This window comes from Protobothrops mucrosquamatus, unplaced genomic scaffold (assembly GCF_001527695.2).
Source record: "Protobothrops mucrosquamatus isolate PMUCROS unplaced genomic scaffold, P.Mucros_1.0 scaffold13, whole genome shotgun sequence".
Lineage (NCBI taxonomy): Eukaryota > Metazoa > Chordata > Lepidosauria > Squamata > Viperidae > Protobothrops > Protobothrops mucrosquamatus.
This window is the reverse complement of record NW_015386400.1, coordinates 2732246-2756267: the sequence shown is the minus strand read 5'-3', so window position 1 is coordinate 2756267 and position 24022 is coordinate 2732246. Positions and strand designations below refer to the sequence as shown.

Below are 24022 nucleotides of genomic sequence, written 5' to 3'. Positions count from 1 at the left end.
CAGAACAACGTAAGATTACCGACATTAAATCAAGGATTACCTATAGTACAGAACTGTCTTACTGGCTTTAGCACGAACAGACACCATGAATCCTTTGCAGAAGCCTGATACATTCCACAGAGTTCCAAGAAGATGCTCAAAAGAGCACTCATGTAACTCAAATACTATGTTCAGTGCATTCATACAATTCTATGGTTTGGATTCTACAATGTTGATCAACAGTGTGAAAGGAGAAAGAACTCTAAATTCTAATATAAATTATAAATGTTCTCCAATTCCGTCACAATATATAGCTTGAGCAGAGGTGGAATTCAAATACGTGAACAACCCGTTCTTTCTGTGGATGCCACTTCCGGAAGTCCGTTCTGGGCTGGGTCAACAAAAAAGCTACCAGTTCTGCTGAACTAGTACGAACTGGCTGAATCCCACCACTGAGCTTGAGGTTAGGCTTCTCACAGTTTCCCATTCTTTAGCAGAAGCAAACAATTATGGAAGTGCATTTCTGATTGATAGAACTTTTCGACCATAGGTGAATCTGAAATAGAAAGTTCCACAAGCAACCTATAACTTTTTTGGTCACCTCTAGATAAGATTAAGTGGAATAATGATGTCAACAACAGCATGACATTAAAGATGTCATTATAACCTTGTCATATCTTTTCTTGTTATTATTTTTCTTAGCAACAATAGGCTTAAGAACTGTGTAACAAGATCTCCAGAACTTCCTGATGTGGTACCAAGGCAGGAACGTATCAACAACAGGAATATATTCAAACAAAAATCAGATAAATTACTTTATTATGGAGAGCAGTGAAAATAACAATACTCTTATCAGTTCATGTATATTTTGGATTAAACATGTCTTGGCTTTGAAAAAAAGAACAAAAGAATCTTAAGTAGTACTGCTATTTTTGAGCAAAATGTATAGGTGGAATTGTTTAAATGTAAAATCATATACTTTCAAAGATTATTAATTAATGTGGTAGGAATTGTCATTCAAAGGATAGAAAATTTCAAATTCAGAGTATAAAAAAATCCTGTAGAAATTTTTGGCTGCTTGAGAATTATTTGCTTAGATACTAACCAGAGTAAAAACAGAGTTAGGAGATAGTATATTAGATAGTTCTGTGACTTATAAAGGAATGCAGTTGGTTATTCAAAAAGAAAATTCAATATCTATTTATTTAATTTCACTAGACTCATACAGTGTTCCAATCAGATATCAGAGTCAGATGGCTTACATCCGGTTTCATATAAACTGGACTTAATAGCAATGACAAAGGCCAGTTTAAGAAAACAATAAAGCATCAACAAAAATAACAACTTCAAAACTGAGACACAATGCTAACGAAAATAATGCTTGTAGAATGAGAGAGTAATTTTCCTCCACTTCAAAGACCTCTTGAAACAATTACATTTTTAATTGCTTTTATAAATCCAAATATGTGAGTTAATTGACTGTCTGGGGGATGCTAGTCCAACAAAATGTATTAGCAGCTTAGTCATAAACAAAGAAAAGGCAGATGGTTATTGGAAAATATTCACTTTTTAACAGCAAATGATACAGGTAAAGATAGTTATTCTGGGATTCCATCAAACTAGAAGGTATTAGTAAAGATTTAGTACAATGTTTCCCAACTTTGGCAGTTCTGAGGTGGACTTCAGTTTCCAAAATTCCTCAGCCAACTTTGCTGATTGAGAAATTCTGGGCGTTGAGATCCATGCTGTGGGAAGAATCCATAGAAAGAAATATTTTGGGAAATATTAAAAAGGCAGAACATATTTCTCCAAAGGAATAATGGAGAAGATTTTAAAAGGCAGAAACTTCTCCCGCCCCCAGCCAGAAAACTCATCAAAAACCAGCTTTTAGAAATGCAGATGTAATAATCCATTCAGGAAGGTTGGGGCCAGGAAGCTAGAAGCTATGAGATTAGGAAGACACCTAAAATCTACATACCCTACCCAAACTCTACATACCCTACCCAAACTCTTTAAGACATGACCTTTGGGGACATAATAGGATTAACCCACCAATACCAAAAGGGCACACTCAGACTCAGGTCAAATTACATGACACAGGAAATACAAAGTCTTAAACAGGAACAGGAAACAACCTCAAGAGCACCAGAAGGTATAAAAACCCACCACTCCCAGCAGCATGTGATCAGCTTTCCCAGAGCCACGCTTCTGTCTGGCTTTGCTCAATAAACTACAACCTTCTTTCCAAAGCAGCCTCCATTTTGTTTATTCCCAGCTTGGACTGGACCCTGATAAAGTTTTTTTTCTTTCTATATATATAACCTTGCTGTTCTATTTTCTATGTTTTTTTTGGATCTTCATTGCACTATCATGTGCAGGCATGTAAAGGGTAGAGCTTGCATCATAACATGATATATGTTGATCTTGTTTACATTTTTTTTTTGCAGATGGCCCTTGAAATCAGTACAACAGGATTATCTATGTAGACTTGTGGACTATGGTAGCAATATTAGTAATTATTTTAGACCCATGCTCTTCCCCTTGCACTTCACTAGGTGGCAGCTCCATCTGACCTTGTTTGGGTTTAGAAGCTTAGCAGGATCAAGTTAATTGATACTTGGATGGGAGACTTCCGGACAACACTTGGGCTGCAGGCTAAACTGGGAACTTAAAAGAACATCTGAGAAGATGGCAATAATAAACCAGTTTGCAGTGTCCCTCAAATACATGGCTATGTCTGTGAATTCCTTAAGGGTGGTGTTTGTCTTGAAGAAGACTATTTACATCTCATGTCTCTATTTTTGTTGACTCACCAACTGCTCTGCTTCATGTTGAGGTATGAATTAGGAAATCAGAAAGAGAATTCTGAAATTGGAATTCTCCTGCATTCATGTATGAGCATTCTCCTCTTCCTTGGAAAGTGAAATATAAAAGATTGTAGGTTTCTTAGATAACACTCCTAAGCCTTGCAACCTTTTGATAGGATTATAAATAGGATGGTGATAGACAAAAAGCTAATATTAAATGATTTATCTTGGTTCTCCCCCAATTAAAATAAGAATTAACCCTTAGTCTTTTGCTGTAGGTTGGTTTATTTTACCTGAAAGAAAACTCCAGTGAGAAGAGTGAGGACAACTCTGAATAAACATGCATACATTTGCACCGTTTGTGAAAGACATTCACATATAATTTTATGAGATATAAAACAGGAAGGAAGAATTATTTTGTCTCCAAGTACACGTGATTGAATTGTGTTTGTCATTTCCAATCCAGACTCATTAGAAGGCAAATGCAGAACTTGGTTCGAGCTCTTTTTTTAATGCTGTCTATAGGCAAAGTGGCCAGCTCAGAGTCCCTGCCAGGCAAAGCACATTCCTGCTGACATTCTCCATGAACGACATTGTACAAATAAGGAAGCAAACAATCTCCAGTCACGCTGACTTCCAGTGCAGGAAAAGAGCAGGTGGGAGGGAAAAGAGGTGAAGAAAAATCTGTGCTTGCCAAAAAGGGGGAAGGAATGACTGGCAACGTAACTAGGGATTTTGAAACAAAAACAAGAGATGAAAAGAGATTCAAAAACCATATCAAAGTCCTCAAAAAGGTAACTTTAAATCAGAATTTACAATGGAGTACGAAACCCAGTTTCCTAGAAGTAAAATATTGCTTGAGTTCAATTGATTCACTAAAGTTTTTTTAAAAAAATATTAATATTATATGGCAGTTTTTTTTTAATGTTGACTACATAAAAAAAACCCTCTAATTTCCTTTCTCTACTTTCTGTGTATGCTTCTTCATGCACATGCATAATTTAAATAATTGCATTTGAATGACAAAACAAGGGAGGAAATATACAGGAGGCATATTAAAATCCATGTATATTAATGAAGCCAAGTTTTGCGTTTTCCTTCAGCAACCACAGAACTTGAAATGTCCTAATTTTTTAGCCAATAATACTGTATTTTTACCTTGGAACTGAACTCAGGAGGATTATCTTTGAGTAGAATTTGTACAGAATTGCCTTGTGTTGATGCCTTTCTTGGTTAATCTTTTGGTCTGTGAAGTAAGTAACTTGGATTGCTTCCCTCAAAAACAACCTTTTGAGCAGGAAGGGTAGAGTTTCAGAAGGTCACTTCCTCTTGACTAAATTTCAGTCAAAGTAGCCCTTTGAAGTGCTTTTGTGAAACTGTCCCTAATGTCCAAACATCACAGTAAAATAGCCACCGTACTTCCTCTTGATTAACATGTGCATGCCATGTTATTATGCATGCCATAATACCCAAGTGGTATTATGCAGTTTATTGCATCCCTGCTCTTAGGATTTTTTTTAACATCTAAGAAAAGCAAAACAACTAAATCAACTCTACCTTTCAATTTAGTAAATATAATTAAAGTATGGTTTTTATACCATGTTCCATACAATCATAAGAACTTGATGGAATGCTGAGACATCAAGAATGAAAAAAGGGCTGAAAGTTGTGCTATCTGCATCAAGCAGAAAGGAAAGTTCAGTAAGGATTAATTACAAATCACCTTGCAATTCAGTATACAATTCAGGAACCGGAACATGAATTCATATACTTTAGGCTTGTCCTACTACAAGTAGTCCTTGAATTACAACCTTAACTGAGCCTCACAAGGTTGTAAATGGTGATGATCGTAAAGTGGATCATTATGTGTCTGGACTGGATTTTATTTTCCCTTTCTCACCATGGTCATTAAGCAAATGTGAGGTTGTAAAGCGAATGCAGTGGTTATTAAGTGAGCCCATTATTTGCTGTAGGACAGTTTTTGTCGGAAACTGGAAGTAAACATGCTTTCCAGTAAACCATTGTAAATATGTCGCTGTGAGGAACAGCAAACAAGGCATAAATGCTGGTTGCCAAGCACCCAAAATGTGTTTGTATAACCATGGATAATGGGGGGGGGGGGGGAGAAGCTGGCATGAGAACTTTAAAGCCGAGTCATAAGTATATTTTTAGGGTGTCCATTGTAACTTTGAATAATTGCTGAGACTGGTTATAAGTTAATGACTATTTGTATTGCTTTGGTTTAAAATGTATAGTTATGCTTTTATAACTTTGCATTATTTTTGTTTTTATATATAATCAATAAAATTAATATTTTTTAGAAAAAAAAATCATCAGCTCTGAGCTACATTTAGATGACCACTAGAGGGTAGCAAAATCTAAGCTATATATTCTGTATTTTCTCCTTGCTGCATCTTATGGTCCTGTTTTTTGCAGTTCTGATAGCTCTAGTTTACTCAGATTGCACTCTTACTACCTAGGCCAGGGGTAGGTAACTTTGGCTCTTTTATGACTCGTGGACTTCAACTCCCAGAATTCCTGAGCCAGCCATGCTGAGGGGAAGGGAGAGGTTTCCAAGCTGAGCCATGCTGGCTCAGGAATTCTGGGAGTTGAAGTCCACGAGTCATAAAAGAACCAAGGTTGCCTACTCCTAGGCCTAGGTAGTTGCCTACTCCTAGGCCATATCCCCAGTATTGGCGGTTTGACAGTGCATTATATGGTTGCTTTGGAGAAGAGATGCTAAGAAAAGAATTAATTAATAAAAGAACATTGGTAGAATATATACTTGGTTTTCAGCAATTGATTGCTGATTCACTTGTATACGTTTGTCAACTTCTAAATAAACGTTTTTTGACAGAGCAAGAAAAAAGATTTTTAACAATTCAGTAAAACATTCCGAAGTCTTTGATTCAAATTTCCAGCAATTGTTGCTTTCAAAATTTTAAATTTAATGTCTTTATCACTATAACTAAATATAGGTCATATACCTTATTAGACATCTGTGGCCTATTATTTAGTGTTAATATTATTATCATATTCATTTTATGATAGTTTCACAATGATTACCAATATTTTATTAAAAAGAAAGTCATATTTTTAAGTAGTAACTACTACTTCCATTTATGACATCTTCCATTTATGAGCTGTTTGTGAATGCTTCAGAATTTCTTCCAGAATAATTTCTTTATACAAATATTATCTTTTGTAGAATCTTAAGTCAGCCAAACATTCAATAGAGGTAGCCTTCATCTTATAGCAGTTAATTTAACAACTGTTCGAAGTTAGTAACCTATAACCAATTTTCACACTTACAACCGTTGCAGCATCCCTTCGGTCACATGACCATAATTCAGACACTTGGCAATGGACTCGTATTTCTGGCAATTGCAGCGTCCTGGATCATGTGACCTTCTTTTTGTGACCTTCTGTCAAGCAGAGTCAGTGGGGGAAGCCAGATTCAGTTAACAACCACGTTACTAAATTAACATCTGCAGTGAATCACTTAACTGTGGCAAGAAAAGTTGTAAAATGAAGCAAAATTCACTTAACAAATCTCTTGCTTAGTAACATAAATTTTGGGCCCAAGGACTACCTGTACTGTACTGTGTCTAGAACTGGCAATCTTCCACATTTGGGAATTATTTATATGGGGGGGGGGATAGCTAGAACAATCCCCATTCAGCTTATGTCTGATCACATTTATATCTTCCTAACTGAAATCTTTCAACAGGGCACCTAAAACATCATTGGTGCCTGAAGTTAAATTGAACTAGATGACTTCAAGCATTACTGAAATTTATCTGCAACTCATCCTCCTTCCTTGCCCAAAAAGATTATTAGCTCCTTGACAGTAATTTTCTAAGGAAAGCCCCTTTAAAGAACCTGCAAAACTCAGTGATTTAAATAGAAGCTTCTGCCTTGATCATTCTTGACCAGAGAGAAGATATAAATAGCTGCTGAGATTCCTCACTCCATATCCTATCAAGTTTTTTTTCCTGGATGGAATGTATTAAATGTATTTTTTTGAGTTACATGCATGTGTATGTGTATAATCATCGACATACCCGTCTATAGATCTTATATGGGTAAGGAAAAGCTAAAGAAGCTGTCTCTGCATTCACACAAAACAGCTGTGTGTGTCAACAATACTTTTAATAAGTTCACAACTGATGTGAACAATTTAATAGAAAGAACATTTAACAAGGTTAGTTCTTCCTAAAAATCTGTGACTTTACTTACTTTATATAAGAAGCACTAAAATTCTAAGTGCTTCCTATATAAAGGAAATAGTCCAATGTATAGTTTTCTAGGAAGTAGTCCTCCTAATGCTCGTTTGTTTCTGTTTTTTGAAGAGCAAGAGAATAATTTCAATTCTTGGAGAAAAGTTATATTGAGTAGGGTGTTTTTCATCAGAACATATTTAAACAGAGTAACACACACTCTAGAAACTAGTTCAATGCAATCATGCCTGCTTTTGCAGTGTTTGAAAGGATGCAAGTTGTTTGTGATAAAAAATGCAATTGGTGGTCAACACCAAATACTTTTTTAAAACCAACTTTCACTAAGTAATTAAATCCATCAAAATTCTAGTAAAAGGAAGGCTGGATAGAAAAGGGCAGTGAATGAGACACCCTTCTAAATGGAACACCATGATGTAAAAAATATTCACTTAAGCTCCATTATAGGACAGGCTATTTTATAAAGGACTGATCTGGCAAAATACAGCCTCAGCAGCTGCTCATTCACATAGTCTTGCAATTGTGAAAGCTCATTAAGATTCTTTGGAGCAGCTCCCTTTCCTTGCTAGGCTTTGCTATGCCTCATTAGACATTCAGGAACTAGCCCCTTCCTCCATGCATTGGTCCTAGCCAACAACATTTATGGTGGGTAAATTAACAAGTCCAACAACTGCTGCTCTTTTCTGGCTGAGATGCAGCTATTCTTGGAGAAATTATTTACTGCTAATCATGTTTCACTTTGCCTATGACAATTAAGAGATGGCTGTGGGAAACTGGATCAAATCTGAATGTAGTCTATTTGTTGTTCACCTGCTTCCATCCTTAAAAGTCAACAGGGACCCCACACAGCTATAATACCAGCCAGGGAAATGGAATAAAATTTTCTTGGGCTGCAGGTGGTTGAAGAACAAAGAAATGTCAAGAGCTGGCCATGTATTTCGAGTGACTGTTTTAAGCAACGCAAACACAGATTGAGAGTTAAATGTTTATTTTTGTCAAAAAGAGCATCAAACTCATTGCCAGTAATGAGTAAAACTCATTTCACAGTAATCCACAGTTTCTTAATTTAAAAAGTACAAGATAATTTGAATTCCACTAATTAAGTGTCTCCCTGTATCGCAGGGAAAACGCAACAATTTCCAACAAAGCAATCCTGAATTAGCACAATTTATTTGTTCTGAAATACAGGCACACTTCTGGTAAATACATACTGATATATTAGAGCCAATAGCTTTGATATTATAATTGCAACATTGATTCCAGATTCTTTAAAATATTAATTTATGCCAAAAGTTCCTAAATTTGGTTTGGGACATATATTTCTTTTCAATTTTTAGTTTTTATTTGTGTATTTCAAATTATCAAATGGAAGTATTTAAATAACAGTTTTTATTTCTGGCACAACATTTAAAGAATGTTTAATTCAGATTAAGAGATTTAAGAAACAAGTCATGGAAATAATACTATCATATATCAAAGCCAATTAATTCATTAGCCATCTACCTAGGCAAATATAGTGTACTGCAAGCAAAATACTTTCTTTCTCATTACAAAACATCATTTCAAAATGACAATAATACATTGTTCCATCTTCTTTATACCATATATGTGATTTATCAAACTTTCATAATCTTTGGAGAAAGGCTGTTTTATACTACTGTATTACTAAAACAGATTCAAAATTAGGAATATGTACTGCACCTGTTTTGAGACATACTCCAATTAATGCAGTTCAGAATATTTATAGGATGCTTGAAGAAGTTTAACAAGGTGATCCTTGCTTATTTTGCCAAACTAAGATGCACATTTAAAAGATGAGCTAATCTCTATTATAAAGATGGATGTTTCAGCTACATGACTTAAGAAATTTTCTAGCTATTAACAATGTATTTGGAGAGGAATGATAAGAGTATATGTTGAATGATTAGCCTCCAGAATTATATTTGCAAAAGCCATTTATCACAAAGTTTGCTTTAAACTATATTAAATGTTCTCAATATCTGTCTAAGAAAGAAGAAGCAAAGCTGCAGCATGTTCTAGCAATTTTGATATTAGATACAAAGAAATAGTCTTTAACATTCTAATGATAACTTTCTAAGCTAACTGGGACGGGAGCTAATCTTCCATCAGAGTTTTTTTCCCCAGCAATACTTTTTTTTAGTTTTTATAACTGGTTACATAAGATAAATAAGAATACAGAAAATAAAGTTTTATTCAATAAGCTATTATTTCTGGTCAGGAGGAGAATGTTCTGAAAGACAGGTACAGGTAGAAAATCAATTCTACAATCATCTTTATGAGTGAAACTAGTAAAGGAATGTATTATATATTTTGGTTCTCAGGAAGTACACACATTGTTTACAGATGCCTTAATGACCGGCATCTTGTTTTTTCCACAAAAACCTCTATGATCAATAATAGAACTGGACCTTTTCTACAGTGAGGTCAATATTATGGAGTTTTTCTTCTCAAGAAAGCCTTTTATAACAATGCCTTAATAATGTTAAATTAATCAAATAAAATAGCGAGGGCAATTCTCCATCAATTCTGTAGAGAGAGTTATTGTTCAATAAGTCCCCTTCCACTTCTTTTCTGACCATCAGGACTGTTTGTCAACAACAAATTCATTGTGTTCCTGTAAGTCAAAGATCATTATTGCAATATAAAACTACTAAGCAACAAATGATTGGTTTGTTTGTATTTACGGTTTCAATATGGCACAACGTGCATTTCAAACCTGAAGCACCCCATTCCAAACAGCTAACGGTTTTCTTTACTTCATTTCCATGTAGCAAATGTCAGATACAGCAGTTAATCTAGAAAAATACAGTTTAAAAAAATCTTCTGCAGACCATGTATCCTGTAACAAAATCTTCTGAAATTATTTTATAAATCAATCTACATCATTAAGGGCAAAAGGAATCCTTAAGTTCAGCATTTTCATTACATCCAGTCATCCATCTATTCAAATATAAGTTTCTGCAATATATAGATGTTAGAATTTGCAATATATTTATCTAATATAGCTCCTGGACAGATTAAGCAACACCAGAGGTTCTGCTTGTAGTGCATTAAATATGTAAAGCAAGCACACTCAGTACTTTTCCAGTACCATTTGCATTAGAATTATTGGCGTGCAGATGTTAGCATTGAAAAAGTGCACACAGTTTTCCAGATAACCCATTTTTCTGTAGGAATAGAATATCCACTGGAGGTACACAAAAATACCAGTTATTAATCTACACGTTCAAAGTGTAGGAGTAAAAAGTATACAACAGTGTATACACATAATAATAAAAAATAAAACACCCAGTTAGACTTCAGTGTGTACTTACATCTGATTTCACTACCACAGGTTCATACAAGAATTCACTACAATATCAACCTTCAGTTAGATTTGCTAAATATGATTTAATCTCAAATAACATATACATCTTGAAAAAATGCTGAAAACTCCAGTCTGTCATAGATATATCCTCCACTGGTTATATGCACCAATTCAGTGTCTGAAGCAATAAGAGTTATGTGGTTAAAAAAACGCCAGCTAAAATCTGAGCAAGTCCAGTAATATCAATGGCAATGCAAAATAAAACTGGTTTAGTGAAGGATTTGCACAGACCGCTATTAGCACTTGTTTAATCTTTCAAATTAATACAGAAACCGGTAACTGAATAATAGGAGTTATCTTGTACATTTAATTTGTGAGCATGTACTGCATTGATTCACTAAAAAAAGCTCACAAAAATCTTCAAAGTCAGTTGATAAGAGTTTATTTTCTCCAAAATAAGTGGTAAGCCTAAGATTACAGAATTTTTGACTTATGACCACAATTGGTACAGAACTTCTGTCAGTAAGCAATATGTGTAAATGTGTCATTATGTGACCATTCCCAGTTTTACAACTTTTTGCCATAGTTGTTAAATGAATCACACAATAGTCAAGCAAATCCAACCTCCCCCACCGGCTTTGTTTTTTGGGAGGGTTGCAAGTGGTGATCATGCGATCCTGGGACACTGCAACTGTCATAAATACATGCTGGTTTCCAAGTATCTAAACCACTGTGGGGACATTACAACAGTCATAAGTGCAAGGGCTGGTCATAAGTCACTTTTTCCAGCACTGTTATAAATTTGAGTGATCATTAAATAATGGTTATAAGTTGAGGACAACCTGTATTTAAAAATCAAGATTAAAATGCCATTCTAGATAATCCTGACTGAAATTAGCTTCTTCCGCAAAAGAAATCCAGTGTGTACATCTATATAAAATCTTCAGTTTAAGTGTCACTAGAATCATATAAACTTTGTAATATCCATAACATTTATTGTAAAAAAAATTCAAAGTTAATAGCTTCCAAAACCCAGCAAAAATAAATCACACTCTTCTCCCTCCCCCCAAAAGTGCAATATCATCACAAGTTGCTGCTTGGTCCACAAATATATAATATAAATTGAGATGCTGTTTCTGTCAGAGCCAAGTTTTTGTCTTTCAAAGGCCAATCTGGCTTAACAAATTCAACGTCCAAAGACTGAGTTCAATTCCAGTAGGATTAATTCTACAATCTGGTTTTGATACACTGTGTGAACTGCTATATTACCAGTCTCTTTCTCGGGTTTTAATAAAGTTGGGCCAAAGACTATGGCTATACTTTGATAGGTCATTCGATTCTTCTCTCCGTTTTCTACAATTCTGAGAAAGACAGAAAAATAATTATTCAAACCTGTTAAAACTTCATGTTATTATCAAACTAAATGTTCTGACATATGCATGTATATCTTCCTCAAGGCATAATCCTGGATCTTAGTACTAACTGAAAATAGTTCCCCATACTAACATTACCAGCCTATAGAGTTTTGCAGTTTATTTGATTATTGTACCATTGTTTTAAACTGGCTGTAAGCCGCCCTGAGTCCTCCGGGAGAAGGGCGGGGTATAAATTTAATAAAATCAAAATCAAATCAAAATCAAATCATAAGATGAATTCTAGATTCACAATTTCTCACTTTTGAGTAATGATGTGGCATTTATCAAGATACTGTAGTTCGTTGATATTCTTTCCTTTTATAATGCTGGTTCTTTGCCGAAATTACATGTTTATACTCTACTGGGTTTTAAAAGCTATGTTTGTACCATTTTCTGGAAAAAAATAGTTTGAGAGGCTTAGATTGTGCACGATGTCTTCGAGGGGAAATTATAAACATTATGAAATTATACTTTTTCCATTTGTTTATGTAAATATAGATTAAGTTACATTTCTTTTCTATGCATTTACTTACTTCCTGAGGTGTCTGAAAAGCACCTGCATCGTATCGTGATTTGGCTTTGGCAACTGTTTAATCAGCTCTTTTACAGCTTGAACACGTTGCCGAGGCTCTTGTTCTAGAGACAGAAGAGACAAATTCTATGTACAATGCAGCTTTTCATGGCTTAAGAGTACATTGGGAGGATATTAGCTAATACCTAGCACCATCTAGTGGCTAACATGAACATTGCTGACAATGTTGATCTATTATTGCAAGGATTCTACTACACTACAGCATCCAGAAGGCTAATAAGATAAAACAAGCCATAATCTATTTTATTGGGTTAATATATATAATACAGTAATATGGACATTAAGCTCCTTCTTCCATCTAGTGAGTATTTGGTTGTAATTCTATTTAACATAATTTCATAACTTTATCTCAATATGCAGATGAAAGAAATGACCATTAATAATTGGCTTCCTACTGAAGTAAAACTAGTGGCTATTGCATGCAATGAGGGCACTGTTGTGAATTGTTGTGCAACTTTTTCAGGATGAGCATATTTTCAAAGTAATACTTACTAATGGCATTGACAAAATCATTGAAATGGCTGTAAGTGAATAATGGTTCTGGCAATTCTCTAAAAAACATTTTCAAAGCCCCCGTAATGACATGGATATCTTCCCATTTGCTGTCATTCAAGTCCAGTTTTTCATCTGAAAGAAATAGATACAAAGCCACTAGCTATGTCATAATAAACTTTTGGTGCTGTTGTTTATACACATACAAGAATATTCAGATAAAAAGGCAATTTTAACAACTATCTCATCAAAGCTAATTGCAAAAAAAAAAAAATAGACCTCTATGTCATATTAAAAATATGTGTTAAAACCTATTATGATAAGCGCTTATAAAAGAGCTTAATTGCAAATAAATTTTATATGTAAGTACTTACCATGATTAACTGCGAATCTTAGCTTCTGTATTACTGCAAGATTACCACTAACTCTGTACAATCCATCAATATCCAATCCTATAAAAAATTTAATTTGTTTGTTCAGCCAACGTTCTTACAACTTACATTAGATCTTACATTATACATGCAATGAAAAGGGAAAGCAAAAAAATTTAAAGTGAAAATTATAGGTAAAACAAGCAATTTAAGAAGTAGATTATTATACTCTGTTCTTATTCAGAGATTAACAGAAACGTTTCACCAATTTAGGAACTATTCTTTTCGGATCCACCTGGGAATGTGAATTTTACACCTAGTAGAAAACTAGATTTCTCATTCCTTTCACGCCTGAGATCCTCTGCCATAATCTGGGGAGAATACTGTTTCTACTTGGAATTTATCTCTCCTCAACCACACTATGCTGAAACTGGGAAACTGGAACAGATACTCTCACATGTCTGTCACCCAACATGAGGACAGACGGGCAAATCAACATAATATTGTTTCTTCACTGGATTAGTCAAAGTTCCTTCTTCAATAGATTATCTTCAGCAGCATTTATCTCCAGTCAGAACTGGCAATATAGAAAGTGAGAAAGCACAATGAACATCAATCCTAGAAAAATAATACTAAAACAAAGTATACTAAGTAACATAAAAAAACAGAATGAAATCTTTCACATTCCTCTTTGGAGTCATAATTTACTTTGGACTACACTATCAAATATTAAAACAAAAGAACAAAAGTGGACTATTTCCCTCAGCATAGCATTTCATTTTTATCAAACCAAGGATCAATTATTCATTCTACACCAGTGTTTCTCAACCTTGACAATTTTAAGGCATGTGGACTTCAACTCCCAGAATTCCACAGCCAGCAATGCTGGCTGTGGAATTCTGGGAGTTGAAGTCCACATGCCTTAAAATTGTCAAGGTTGAGAAACACTGTTCTACACTGTTTTCAAGCTTTTTCAAGCTTTTCCAGAAAACTGTTTTTCTAACTTTTTTTTACATAACAAGTTTCCAACGATTAAAAGAAAACTTGGGGCTATTATTATACATTCTTTTTAAAAAAAACTGCAATCCTATCTGTATCTTGGACATATTTCATTTATGAATACTAAGACTTTTTTTTAACAACAATCATTTTTAATCCTAAAAAACAGTAAGTACTTTCTTCCTACCATGTTCTTCAACATGTTCAATGCACATCTTCACAAATTTTGGCACAGTGTTATTTTCTCTTTGACACAAACTGCTTAGATTGCAGCCAAACACCTGATCTGAAGAGCAGAAAAATAAAATTCATAGATGGATGAGATGAACTTCTTAGACTTATACAGAATAAAAACTGATATATGTAAGATCATGAACTTGGACATATAACATTTAACAATATCTCAGTCTTAACATAGAATTATTTTAGATCCAATAAACTCTTAGCAATTTTATGAGTTGATTTTTTTTAATCTCAAGAGGGGTCTGGGGGCTCAAGGCATGTATCAGATCTGGGGGGGTCCTCTCTCTTCTCAGAGCAATGGCAATGTTCTGGATTTGTGAGAGATTTTGACTGCTCTCCTGCCATGGACAGATCACCCACTGTTAAGACTCCCTCCACAGGAAGCTTGGGCCTACTAGATCGGCCCACCCCAGGAAACTAATGGACCAGATTGGGTTACAGAGGGAAATAGGAGTTTTCCCAGAAAGCCTGCTACTCGGTCCGATTTAAGCCTTAGTGACTGCATGGAATAACAAAGCAGCAATGGCTTTAGATCGGATTGTGGGGAGCACCGGAAACCTCTCCTTATCAGGGTTTCCAATGCTTCCCATGTTACAAGATGGAATTAAGGGGAGTTAAACAGGCCCAGAGAGTCTTAAGAGTGTTGCTGGTGAAAGACAAGGAATGAAGATGATCAGATATGAGCTAGAGCCACTATGAAGGACTATGTCATGGCAATGAAGAGAAATAGTTATTGCTTCTGCCGATAAGTCGTCCAGTGGCCCTCTTCCAGTGACTCACTCACTCCTTGGAGAAAGCAATGCCAAAATCTACCTAAAGGGTAGCTGCGAAGAATATGCTACACAACTGGCAGATAAAAGTGGTAACATTTGCTCTACATTAGACTCCAGACTTAGAGCAGAGTATGGAGATGGTGGGAGCTACATCTTGCAAGATGGTGTTGGAAGATTTTGAGCCCAATGAATCCGAGGGAGTGGACAAGGCTCTCTCAGCTGCTAGGTTGGCCATGTGTGTTAGATCTGTTCCCCTCCTGGCTTATTAAGGTCTCACGGGAGAGAACACATAAGTGGATCTGAGCAATAGTTAATTCCTTCTTGAGAAAGGGAATGGTCCTGCCAGTTCTTAAAGAGAAGTGGTGCACTCCCTTCTCAAAGTACCCACTCAGCCTGGACAGTTTCTGTCTGGTCTTAACTTTTTCCTTTTTAGGGAAGGTGGTGGAAAGAGTGTTCACATGGCAGTTTTAGAGAACTCTGAATGAAACAGATTATCTACACCCCTTTCGGTCTGGGTTCAGTTTTGGGACTGAGACATCATTGATCATGATCATGGATGACCTCCGGCGCAAGTATGATGGAGGTAGATGCATCCATCCTGGCTTTTCTTGACGCCTCAGCAGCATTCAATTCCATCGATCATGGTACTCTTCTGGGCCAGCTCCGGGAACTGCATTATGATGCTTGTCCTCCTTTCTCCAGAGCTGGTTCCAATTGTTGACGGAGAAGATCTAGCCTGCAGCCCCTACTTTGTTTAGTACCTTAGGGCAGGGGTCCCAAACTTGTGGGCCATAGCCCACTACCAGTCTGTGGCCTACTTGCAACCAGGCCGAGTGAGTAGCTGGCTTGTGTGCGCACGCCACTCACATGAGCATTGCAGGAGCTCAGGGCCCCACTCACATGAGCATCGTGGGCATTCGGGCACTCGGCCTGGTTGCCCTTGTCACCTCCCACCTGGACTACTGTAACGCTCTCTACATGGGGCTTCCCTTGAGGAGCACTCGGAGGCTTCAGTTAGTCCAGAATGCAGCAGCACGGGCGGTGTTGGGAGGGACTCGTCGCTCCCATGTAACGCCGCTGCTGCGCGAGCTGCACTGGCTGCCGGTGGCCTTCCGGGTGCGCTTCAAGGTGTTGACTATCATCTTTAAAGCGCTCCATGGCATCGGACCTGGTTACCTTCGGGACCGCCTGCTGCCTCAGATTACCTCCCACCGGCCGATACGCTCCCACAGAGNCTGGCCTAAGTATTACTTTTAATTAGTTTTCTATTGGTTTTAAAGGATACTAATTGGCCTATTGCAATATTTTATTTTAATTGATTTTAAAATGTGGTATGTTTTTTGTATTTGTTTACTTGTTTTTAACGGGCTGTAAGCCGCCCTGAGTCCGCAAGGAGAAGGGCGGGGTAGAAATCTAATAAAATCAAAAATCAAAATCAAATTCGCGGCCCAACTCGCACAAGTGTCACAGGGGTTATGGCCTCACTTGCGCAAGCGTCATAGGCGCTCGTGGCCTGACTCACACGAGTGTCGCAGGGGCTCATGGCCCCTCTGGCGCAAGTGTCATGGACACTTGTGAGCCCATTCGCACGAACATCACAGGCACCCATGGCCTCACTTGCACAAGCACTCTCGGCCTCACTTGCGGGAGCAATGGGTGCTCATGCGACCATCTGCCCCTCCAACAAAATTATCTCCTCTTCCCCCCCCTCCAGGGCGCCAACCTGGAAAGATTGGGGAATTCTGCCTTAGGGCTCTATTGTCTATTGCCTCCTATTTAACATTTACATAAGGCCACAGCATGAGGTGATCATTGGTTTGGAGTGAGATATCATTAGCATGCAGATGACACCCAGTTTCATATCTTTACCCCAGGCTTCTTTAGTAACGCCATGGATGTCATATCCCATGTTTGGGGGCTCTTGGACATTGGATGGGGCAAAATGGGCTCCAACAGAACTTTAGCAAGATGGAATGGGTGTGGATAATTGGATCCTTGGTTCTGGATGGGGTTGCACTGCCCCAAACAGACCCAATGCACAATCTGGGAGTCCTCCTGGACCTGCGGCTCCTGCTCAAAGAGCTGGTGGCAGCCGTGGCTAGGAGGCCCTCTGTATACCTTCAAGTGGTATGGCAATTGCGCCTGTATCTGGATCAAGAGGCCCTGCTCACAGTAATTCACACCCTTGTAATTTCCAAGTTAGACTTCTGTAACACGCTCTATTGTAACACTGTCCTTGAAGACCATTCAGAACCTCAACCGATGAAGAATGCAGCCACACAGGTAGTAAATGGTATCAGATATATGGCACACATAACACCACTCCTGCATGAACTGCACTGGTTACTGGTGTGTTTCCGAGTGCCATTCAAGGTACTGGGGGGGGGTGTACCTATAAAGCCCTACCTGGCTTGAGACTGGGATACCTGAAGGATTGCCTTTTTTCAAAAGTCTCTACCCATCCAACTATATCAAGCAGAATGGGCGTGCTGCAGATCTCGTCAGCCAAAGAATGTCAGTTGGCGGACATCAGAAAATGAGGGTGCTATATGGAACACCCTCACTTTGGGGTTCAGAATGGCCCCAACCCTGTTAGCCTTTCATAAGGCCCTAAAAACCTGACTACATTCCTGAACCTGGAGCACTGAATGCACCAAGGGCCCCATTTTCTGACTATATTGCTAATTGGTCAAATAATTTGCTCTTATATTTATTTATTTATTAAATTTGTTGGCCGCCCATCTCACTATAAGGCGAATTAGATGTTTTAAATGTTTTTATTGTTTTACTGTTTTTATTGTTTTAAAATTGTTTTTTCAAATTTTAATTGCGATATATTTTTTGAATTGTAAGTTGCCCAGTCGCTGACTGAGATGGGCAGCCATAGGAATTGAACAAATAAATAAATAAATATGTGCTGAAGGGCTAACTTTCAGAGGGCCCATCTGCCCAATACCCATACCCTTACATACATACATACCCAGAAAACACTTCTCTGTACAATTTGTACGTGGAAGAGCTGTAATAGATATTGTAAAATTAATGCTGTACTCTACGCTTGCTAGCTTACCTACTTATTTATTTAATTATGGATCATTCTCCTTAATCCCATTTTGAGGGACAGACATTCCATTCTGGCTCTTTAATTCACTTCATTTCAGCACTTAAAGATGCCAATGGAACAGAATAGATTTCTTTTTACTGTATTTTTAAAAGAATTAATTTTATAATAGTTTTATGTTCTAAGTAGATCTTAATGATCTACTCTTTTTCAAACAGGCCCTTCTATTTTCCTGATGAAAAGTAGAAACTAGATGCCTCAAAAATATTGTTTCCAAAAGGCAACCAGGCTTTCTTGGTGTTTTCTTTGAAAATGTTTCGCTTCTCATTCAGAAGCTTCTTGGATGAGAAGCAAAACATTTTCAAAAAAAAAAAAAAAAACCCCACCAAGAAAGTCTGGTTGCCTTTGGAATAAAATATCTTTGGGACAACTGTGACATGGTTAATTGAGAATCTCTATAGACATTTAGAAAGTAGATGGATGATCTACGAAACTCCTGAATTTTGATCAAGTTTGATACCTGCAATAAAAAGCTTCTAAAGTGATAGTTAAGGAAATAACTGACCCAGCAAAACTAATTTTGTAGTGTTGTTTTACCCACAAATCCTAAAATTCAACATTCTTAACTTTACCCATACCACAAAAATATAAAGGACTGATTTTTTTTACAAGGAACAGATTACCATAATTTCCAATGGCAGATTTAGTTTAATGTTGCATACTGATAGAAAACAACCATAATATTCTTGATAGTGAGGTCTATTATTTTTTTTAATTTCTCTTTGACAAATGTAATTCTTAGATAGGAAAGATTATTTTAAGTTTAATAGAAGCCTCTTGTTTGTTCTTTTATGTAATATGATATATATAAAATCAGCTTCTAACAGATATACTAAAATTGTGACTATGTTTCCTGCTATTTGTAGTAGCAGAAGCCTTCAATATGTGCAGCTTTGAAGGCACAATGTCTTTGCCATTTCCTAAGGAAATGACTATTTCCTCATTCCCAAGGAATCAGCATGAATCACGATTTTCGAATTTTCTTGATTAACAAATTAAAAAGCCTTACCCTTAATGTAGCCCTTTTCACGGACTGCTTGTAAGGTAGGTCTGCGGATCAAAAACTTCTTCAATTTCGTTTTAGTCTTCTTTTGTTCTGAAGAATCAATACTGCTAGATATTTTTAGTGCTGAAAGACAAGAACAATATTTTGAATAACATTCGACAATCATCAAGCTAAATATTTTCTAATTTATAAAACAAGTTAATAATGAATTCCTCAGGGACAAAATAGAATAATCACTTGGAAGATGTTTATGGGAAAATATAGAAATGCAACATAATGATTAACAGAAGTACAATACATGCTTGACTTTTATATAACCTTTTTAAAATTTCTATTTATATTAACAATTATTTTCTTTGCATAACAATTCAAGCACCATGTGGCTCTCTCCCTAAGATGTGTTATTTATAGAAACATAAAAAGCAAGTCTTTTAAAAGATATGTTTATATTCTGTCAGAAGGACTTATGATCAACCTCTATTCAACACACATAACACCACTGGGACAGGCCTCCCATTGGCATGTGGTGAGGACGGAAAAGGGATGATCCTGTTATGAACTGCCATGTGACCAATCAGGCGATGAAGAGAAAGTTTTATCCTGATATCCAGAGACTGTTAGGATCTAAGAAGAAACAGACTTAGGCTGAACCCAACAAGATGGTGTGGCTAGCTTTTAAAAGCTGGCTGATGCTGAAGAAAGTCGGGCCTCTTTCTCTGGATGGACCACAGCTTCTGCAGACAGAGCTGGTTCACTCATGTGAGCCTCTGCACAATTACATATTCTGTGTCAATTTCACTGTTCCTGGAATGAGGAACACTTTGCTGGTTATCATTCATGCCCTTGACATGTGACTGAGCCTACATGAGGCTGCCCCAAAGGACCAACTGGAAGTGGTAGCTGATTCAAATGCATTATGGAAAGGATTTGTGGCATTGTGACCTGCCTAGATTTGCTACAATGGGAGCTGCACTGATTGTTGTTAGCTCCCAGTTTCAACCGAAGATGTTATTTTTCAAGCCCCATATGGCTTAGAGACTAGGATGAGCTGCTCCAAGATGATCTTATCCAGGTGGAATACACCTGTTTAGTATGACTAGAAAGAGAAACAAATGAATATTTCCACTTTTGAAAGTGTGTGGTCAGTCAGAGACTCCATACGTGAATCTTCTGAATGATGGCCACTCCACTTTGAAAATTTTTTCCCCATAAGATGAGAGCTTTTAGTAATCAGACAGAAAAATGATTCTGTCTCCAAGGATGATGGCACTATTAATAATTGACTTTATAATTTATTTTATTACTTTTGGTTTTGAACCTTTTAAATGTTATTTTGGGAAGAGGAACGTAATTAGACAATCCAGAATAGAAAGGCACAGAATCCTGAATGCAAGAATGAGTAAGTAAATAAAAGGACTAATTTTTCTACTTCCCTCTATATTTAATTGTAACCTATACTGTCACTATTCCAACCTAATGTTCTCTAGTCATATCCATAAACTTGTTTTACAAGAATGGAATTCAAGACCACCCAGGCATAAAAAGCTGAGCTTCCCCAGATATAATTATTTTGGAAGTCCAGTATCGTATCTATTTTTGCTATACTTTTCTCAATTATATATTAATCTTTGGCTTCAGCCTATAAAGCTATGCAGGAACATACACAAAAGTAATTCAGGTTCTTTGCCTTTAGAGGATGCATTGCTGCTAGTAAAAACTCACTTTATACTTGTGTTGAAAAAGGCCTATTTCTAAATGTAACAATGATTAACTACATGTTGCCCACTCTGGGTAAAAGAGAAGCATTGATATTTGGTCTCTATAGTTTCAGTTTTTCAAAGAAAATATTTATTAAGGGGAAAAAAACTCATTACATTCATTTCAAACCTTATAGTATATGATGATGATAATAATACTTCTTGAACTTCTAATTAGTTGAAACAAGCACAGAGTGATTAGACAAGCTGCAATATTATATCAAGTGTCAATAACTGAAATTTATCGTATAAAATCTGACCAAAAGGAGACTTGGATATTTCCTGCTGCAATAATTTAAAAAAAATTGTCTAAATTTTTATGTGTTTGAGAGAGAACGTATTTTTAATGGTGATAATGAACTAGAAGCATATGCATTTAATTATGGAATTGAAACTTACAGCGAAGTTTTTTAGAATCTTTATGGTCCTTTTCTTTGTCTTGTTTTTCCATTCCAGGAGAATCTGGCATTTCATCATCCAGTGCTTCTTCAGACTCTACTGTCTAGTGTAATTCCACAACAACAATTAATAAGTTTTCTTCCTACAGAATTATTTTACAAGATATGTTTTATAAAGTATATTTCTTCAAACATTATTTCAAAGTAGTACATCACTTTATGAAATTGATTGTAATTGATGTTGAAATTGATAACAACAGTTTATATAATGCAAAAGTCACCAATTTGAGAACAGAGATCTGAGAAAAATTATCAATTTGGTTGCCAAGAGTCAACACTGAATTAATGACAATATAATTAATATTATATATCAATATAATTTAAGATTTCTTTCAGATCTTTTTAAAGTGTAAACCTTTATTTTCCTTGATTTCATAGGCAAAAATAAAATAAAATTATAGAAGGATAAAAGGCTGATAAATAAGCTACATAAAATAAATCCTTCCAAATTTAAAAAACTCATGTGGCCATGAATGACTTCATTATTAAAGGAGCTTGCCCAACACCTTATGTCTTACAATATCACATACAATATAACAACAGAAGCAAAATAAACTTTCAGTGCTTTCATAGTATTGCAGTGAACGCTATACTAGTATACTAGTGAACACTTTATTACAACCATTTGCATATATTGAGTATTCTGGCCCTAATTCTCATCTATCAAAAAGTTTACATCTGTACAGGTCTTCAATCCTTTTCAAAGAACTAGAAATTCTCTGCTCCTAATTCTTCTCCTATCATTCAATTAATATAGCAAAAAGCATTCCAAAAAGCCAATGCAATGTAGATACAGCTGCTCCGTAGGATTTATTTGGATCTTAAATTGAGATTTTCTAAATATATATTGCACTTTGGTTTTCGCTAAATCATCACTGGACACCCCTGACCTATAATGTATGTTTTTATATTCAAAATGGGTGTAAACTTCATTTACCATGCATAAAAAAATTCACCTTTTTCCTATTTGAATGTTCAAGAGCAGAGGGTGATTCAGTTCTATATTCTGGTTCAAAGTAATGCTTTACATTGATTCAAATATTAGGCTATCATTCTGGATGAAAAAATGTTTACATTTAAGAATTTACCTGATTACTGATAGCATATTCAAGAACTCTAAACCATTCCATAATAGATATGTCATTGTCTGATTGAATTAATAGTTCAGTTCCCTGCCGTGTTTTCATCTTTAAAATAAAAGAAATCATGACATTAGAATCAGGATTTATATTTTATGTGTTCCCAAAAATATCCTGTTACCACAAAAACAACTTATTTAATACATTCTGAAATAATCCCAACTTGCTTTTTGCTTCTATACATTCTTTTATAATTTACAACAATAATGGCTGGCTCAGGATCTCTCTTTCCTACAAAGTTTACCTCGATCACATTTTTCTTGCTCGACTTCTCCTTTAAAGCCCAGTCAATAGATGCACCTTTGAGATCCACTGTGAACTCTGGTTTAGACTGATTGACCCCAAACTTCTGAAATATTATCAAAAATGCATTAAGGACATAGATATAAGTGCTATTAGAAAAGAGTCTTGCGCAATATATTTAAAAGACTGTTTTATGATCATAAAATAAATAGGATGTCGCCATTACAAGTAGTCTTTGACTTATAACTGTGATTAAGCCTAGAATTACGGCCATAAGTCATGCTAGTTATTAAGCAGATCACCATGTGACTGTGACCGATTTTACCACTTTGCAGTGTTTGTTAAACAAATATTGCCATTATTAAACTAGTACCAGCAAATACAGTGATCATTAAGCAAATCCGTTGTACCTAAGTAGTCCTGAGAAGATCCTTTGTAATTTTGAACAGTCATAAATCAAGGACTTGTACTTAAAATAACTTGTTTGTTAAGTTTCCAATTTTAATGTGAATGCACTGTTCTCCTTTTCCTCTTCCCAGTTCTTCCTTTTCTTTATCTTAAAATCTATAATATGGTTGTATTGGCTAGAATAATATATTTTTTTCTACTTTCACAAAAATCAGTAATCTTATTGCTACTGAAATATATCAAAATGCAGGAATCAAGATTTCTGGAAAGGATATCAGTAGTTAGATAGATTACTAGAGATATGATTACTAGGGGAAAACGACAACTGCCTTAAAACAAAACATTTTGAAATATACAAAATTGTCCAATGATACATAAAAGAAAAATTAGTTTATCTATACTAAGACTTATTAAATATACTGGAAGTGTCAGTGACACTATAATCAATGACCGTGCTGACATTTTAAATTAAATTATATTTATTGTAGTGATTTTGGATGTATAACTGAAAATGGGCAAGGAAGCTGGCTGAGAAACAGGTTAAGTGGAAAACTCTTTAACACATATTTTCAAAAGAAGCTTGTATGATGCTTTCAAAAGGAAAGCTTGCACTACCAACATTACATCAGAACAACATACAGGAAACATCAGCT

General features: G+C 35.9%; 1 protein-coding gene across 1 annotated transcript in view; it reads right to left on the bottom strand.

Moving 5' to 3' along the window:
• Positions 1-8175: 8175 nt before the first annotated feature.
• The window catches only part of ARHGAP12 (Rho GTPase activating protein 12), a 49611-nt gene continuing 33764 nt past the window's right edge, over positions 8176-24022 (bottom strand). Inside the window, exons 10-18 of the mRNA XM_015810663.1 lie at positions 22963-23064; positions 22668-22766; positions 21521-21623; positions 19368-19487; positions 14409-14507; positions 13226-13303; positions 12852-12986; positions 12301-12403; positions 8176-11713 (exon numbers count right to left, since the gene is read on the bottom strand). Coding sequence (XP_015666149.1) covers positions 11539-11713; positions 12301-12403; positions 12852-12986; positions 13226-13303; positions 14409-14507; positions 19368-19487; positions 21521-21623; positions 22668-22766; positions 22963-23064 — 1014 coding nt within the window. The 3' untranslated portion in view covers positions 8176-11538. The remainder of the gene's footprint in view (positions 11714-12300; positions 12404-12851; positions 12987-13225; positions 13304-14408; positions 14508-19367; positions 19488-21520; positions 21624-22667; positions 22767-22962; positions 23065-24022) is intronic.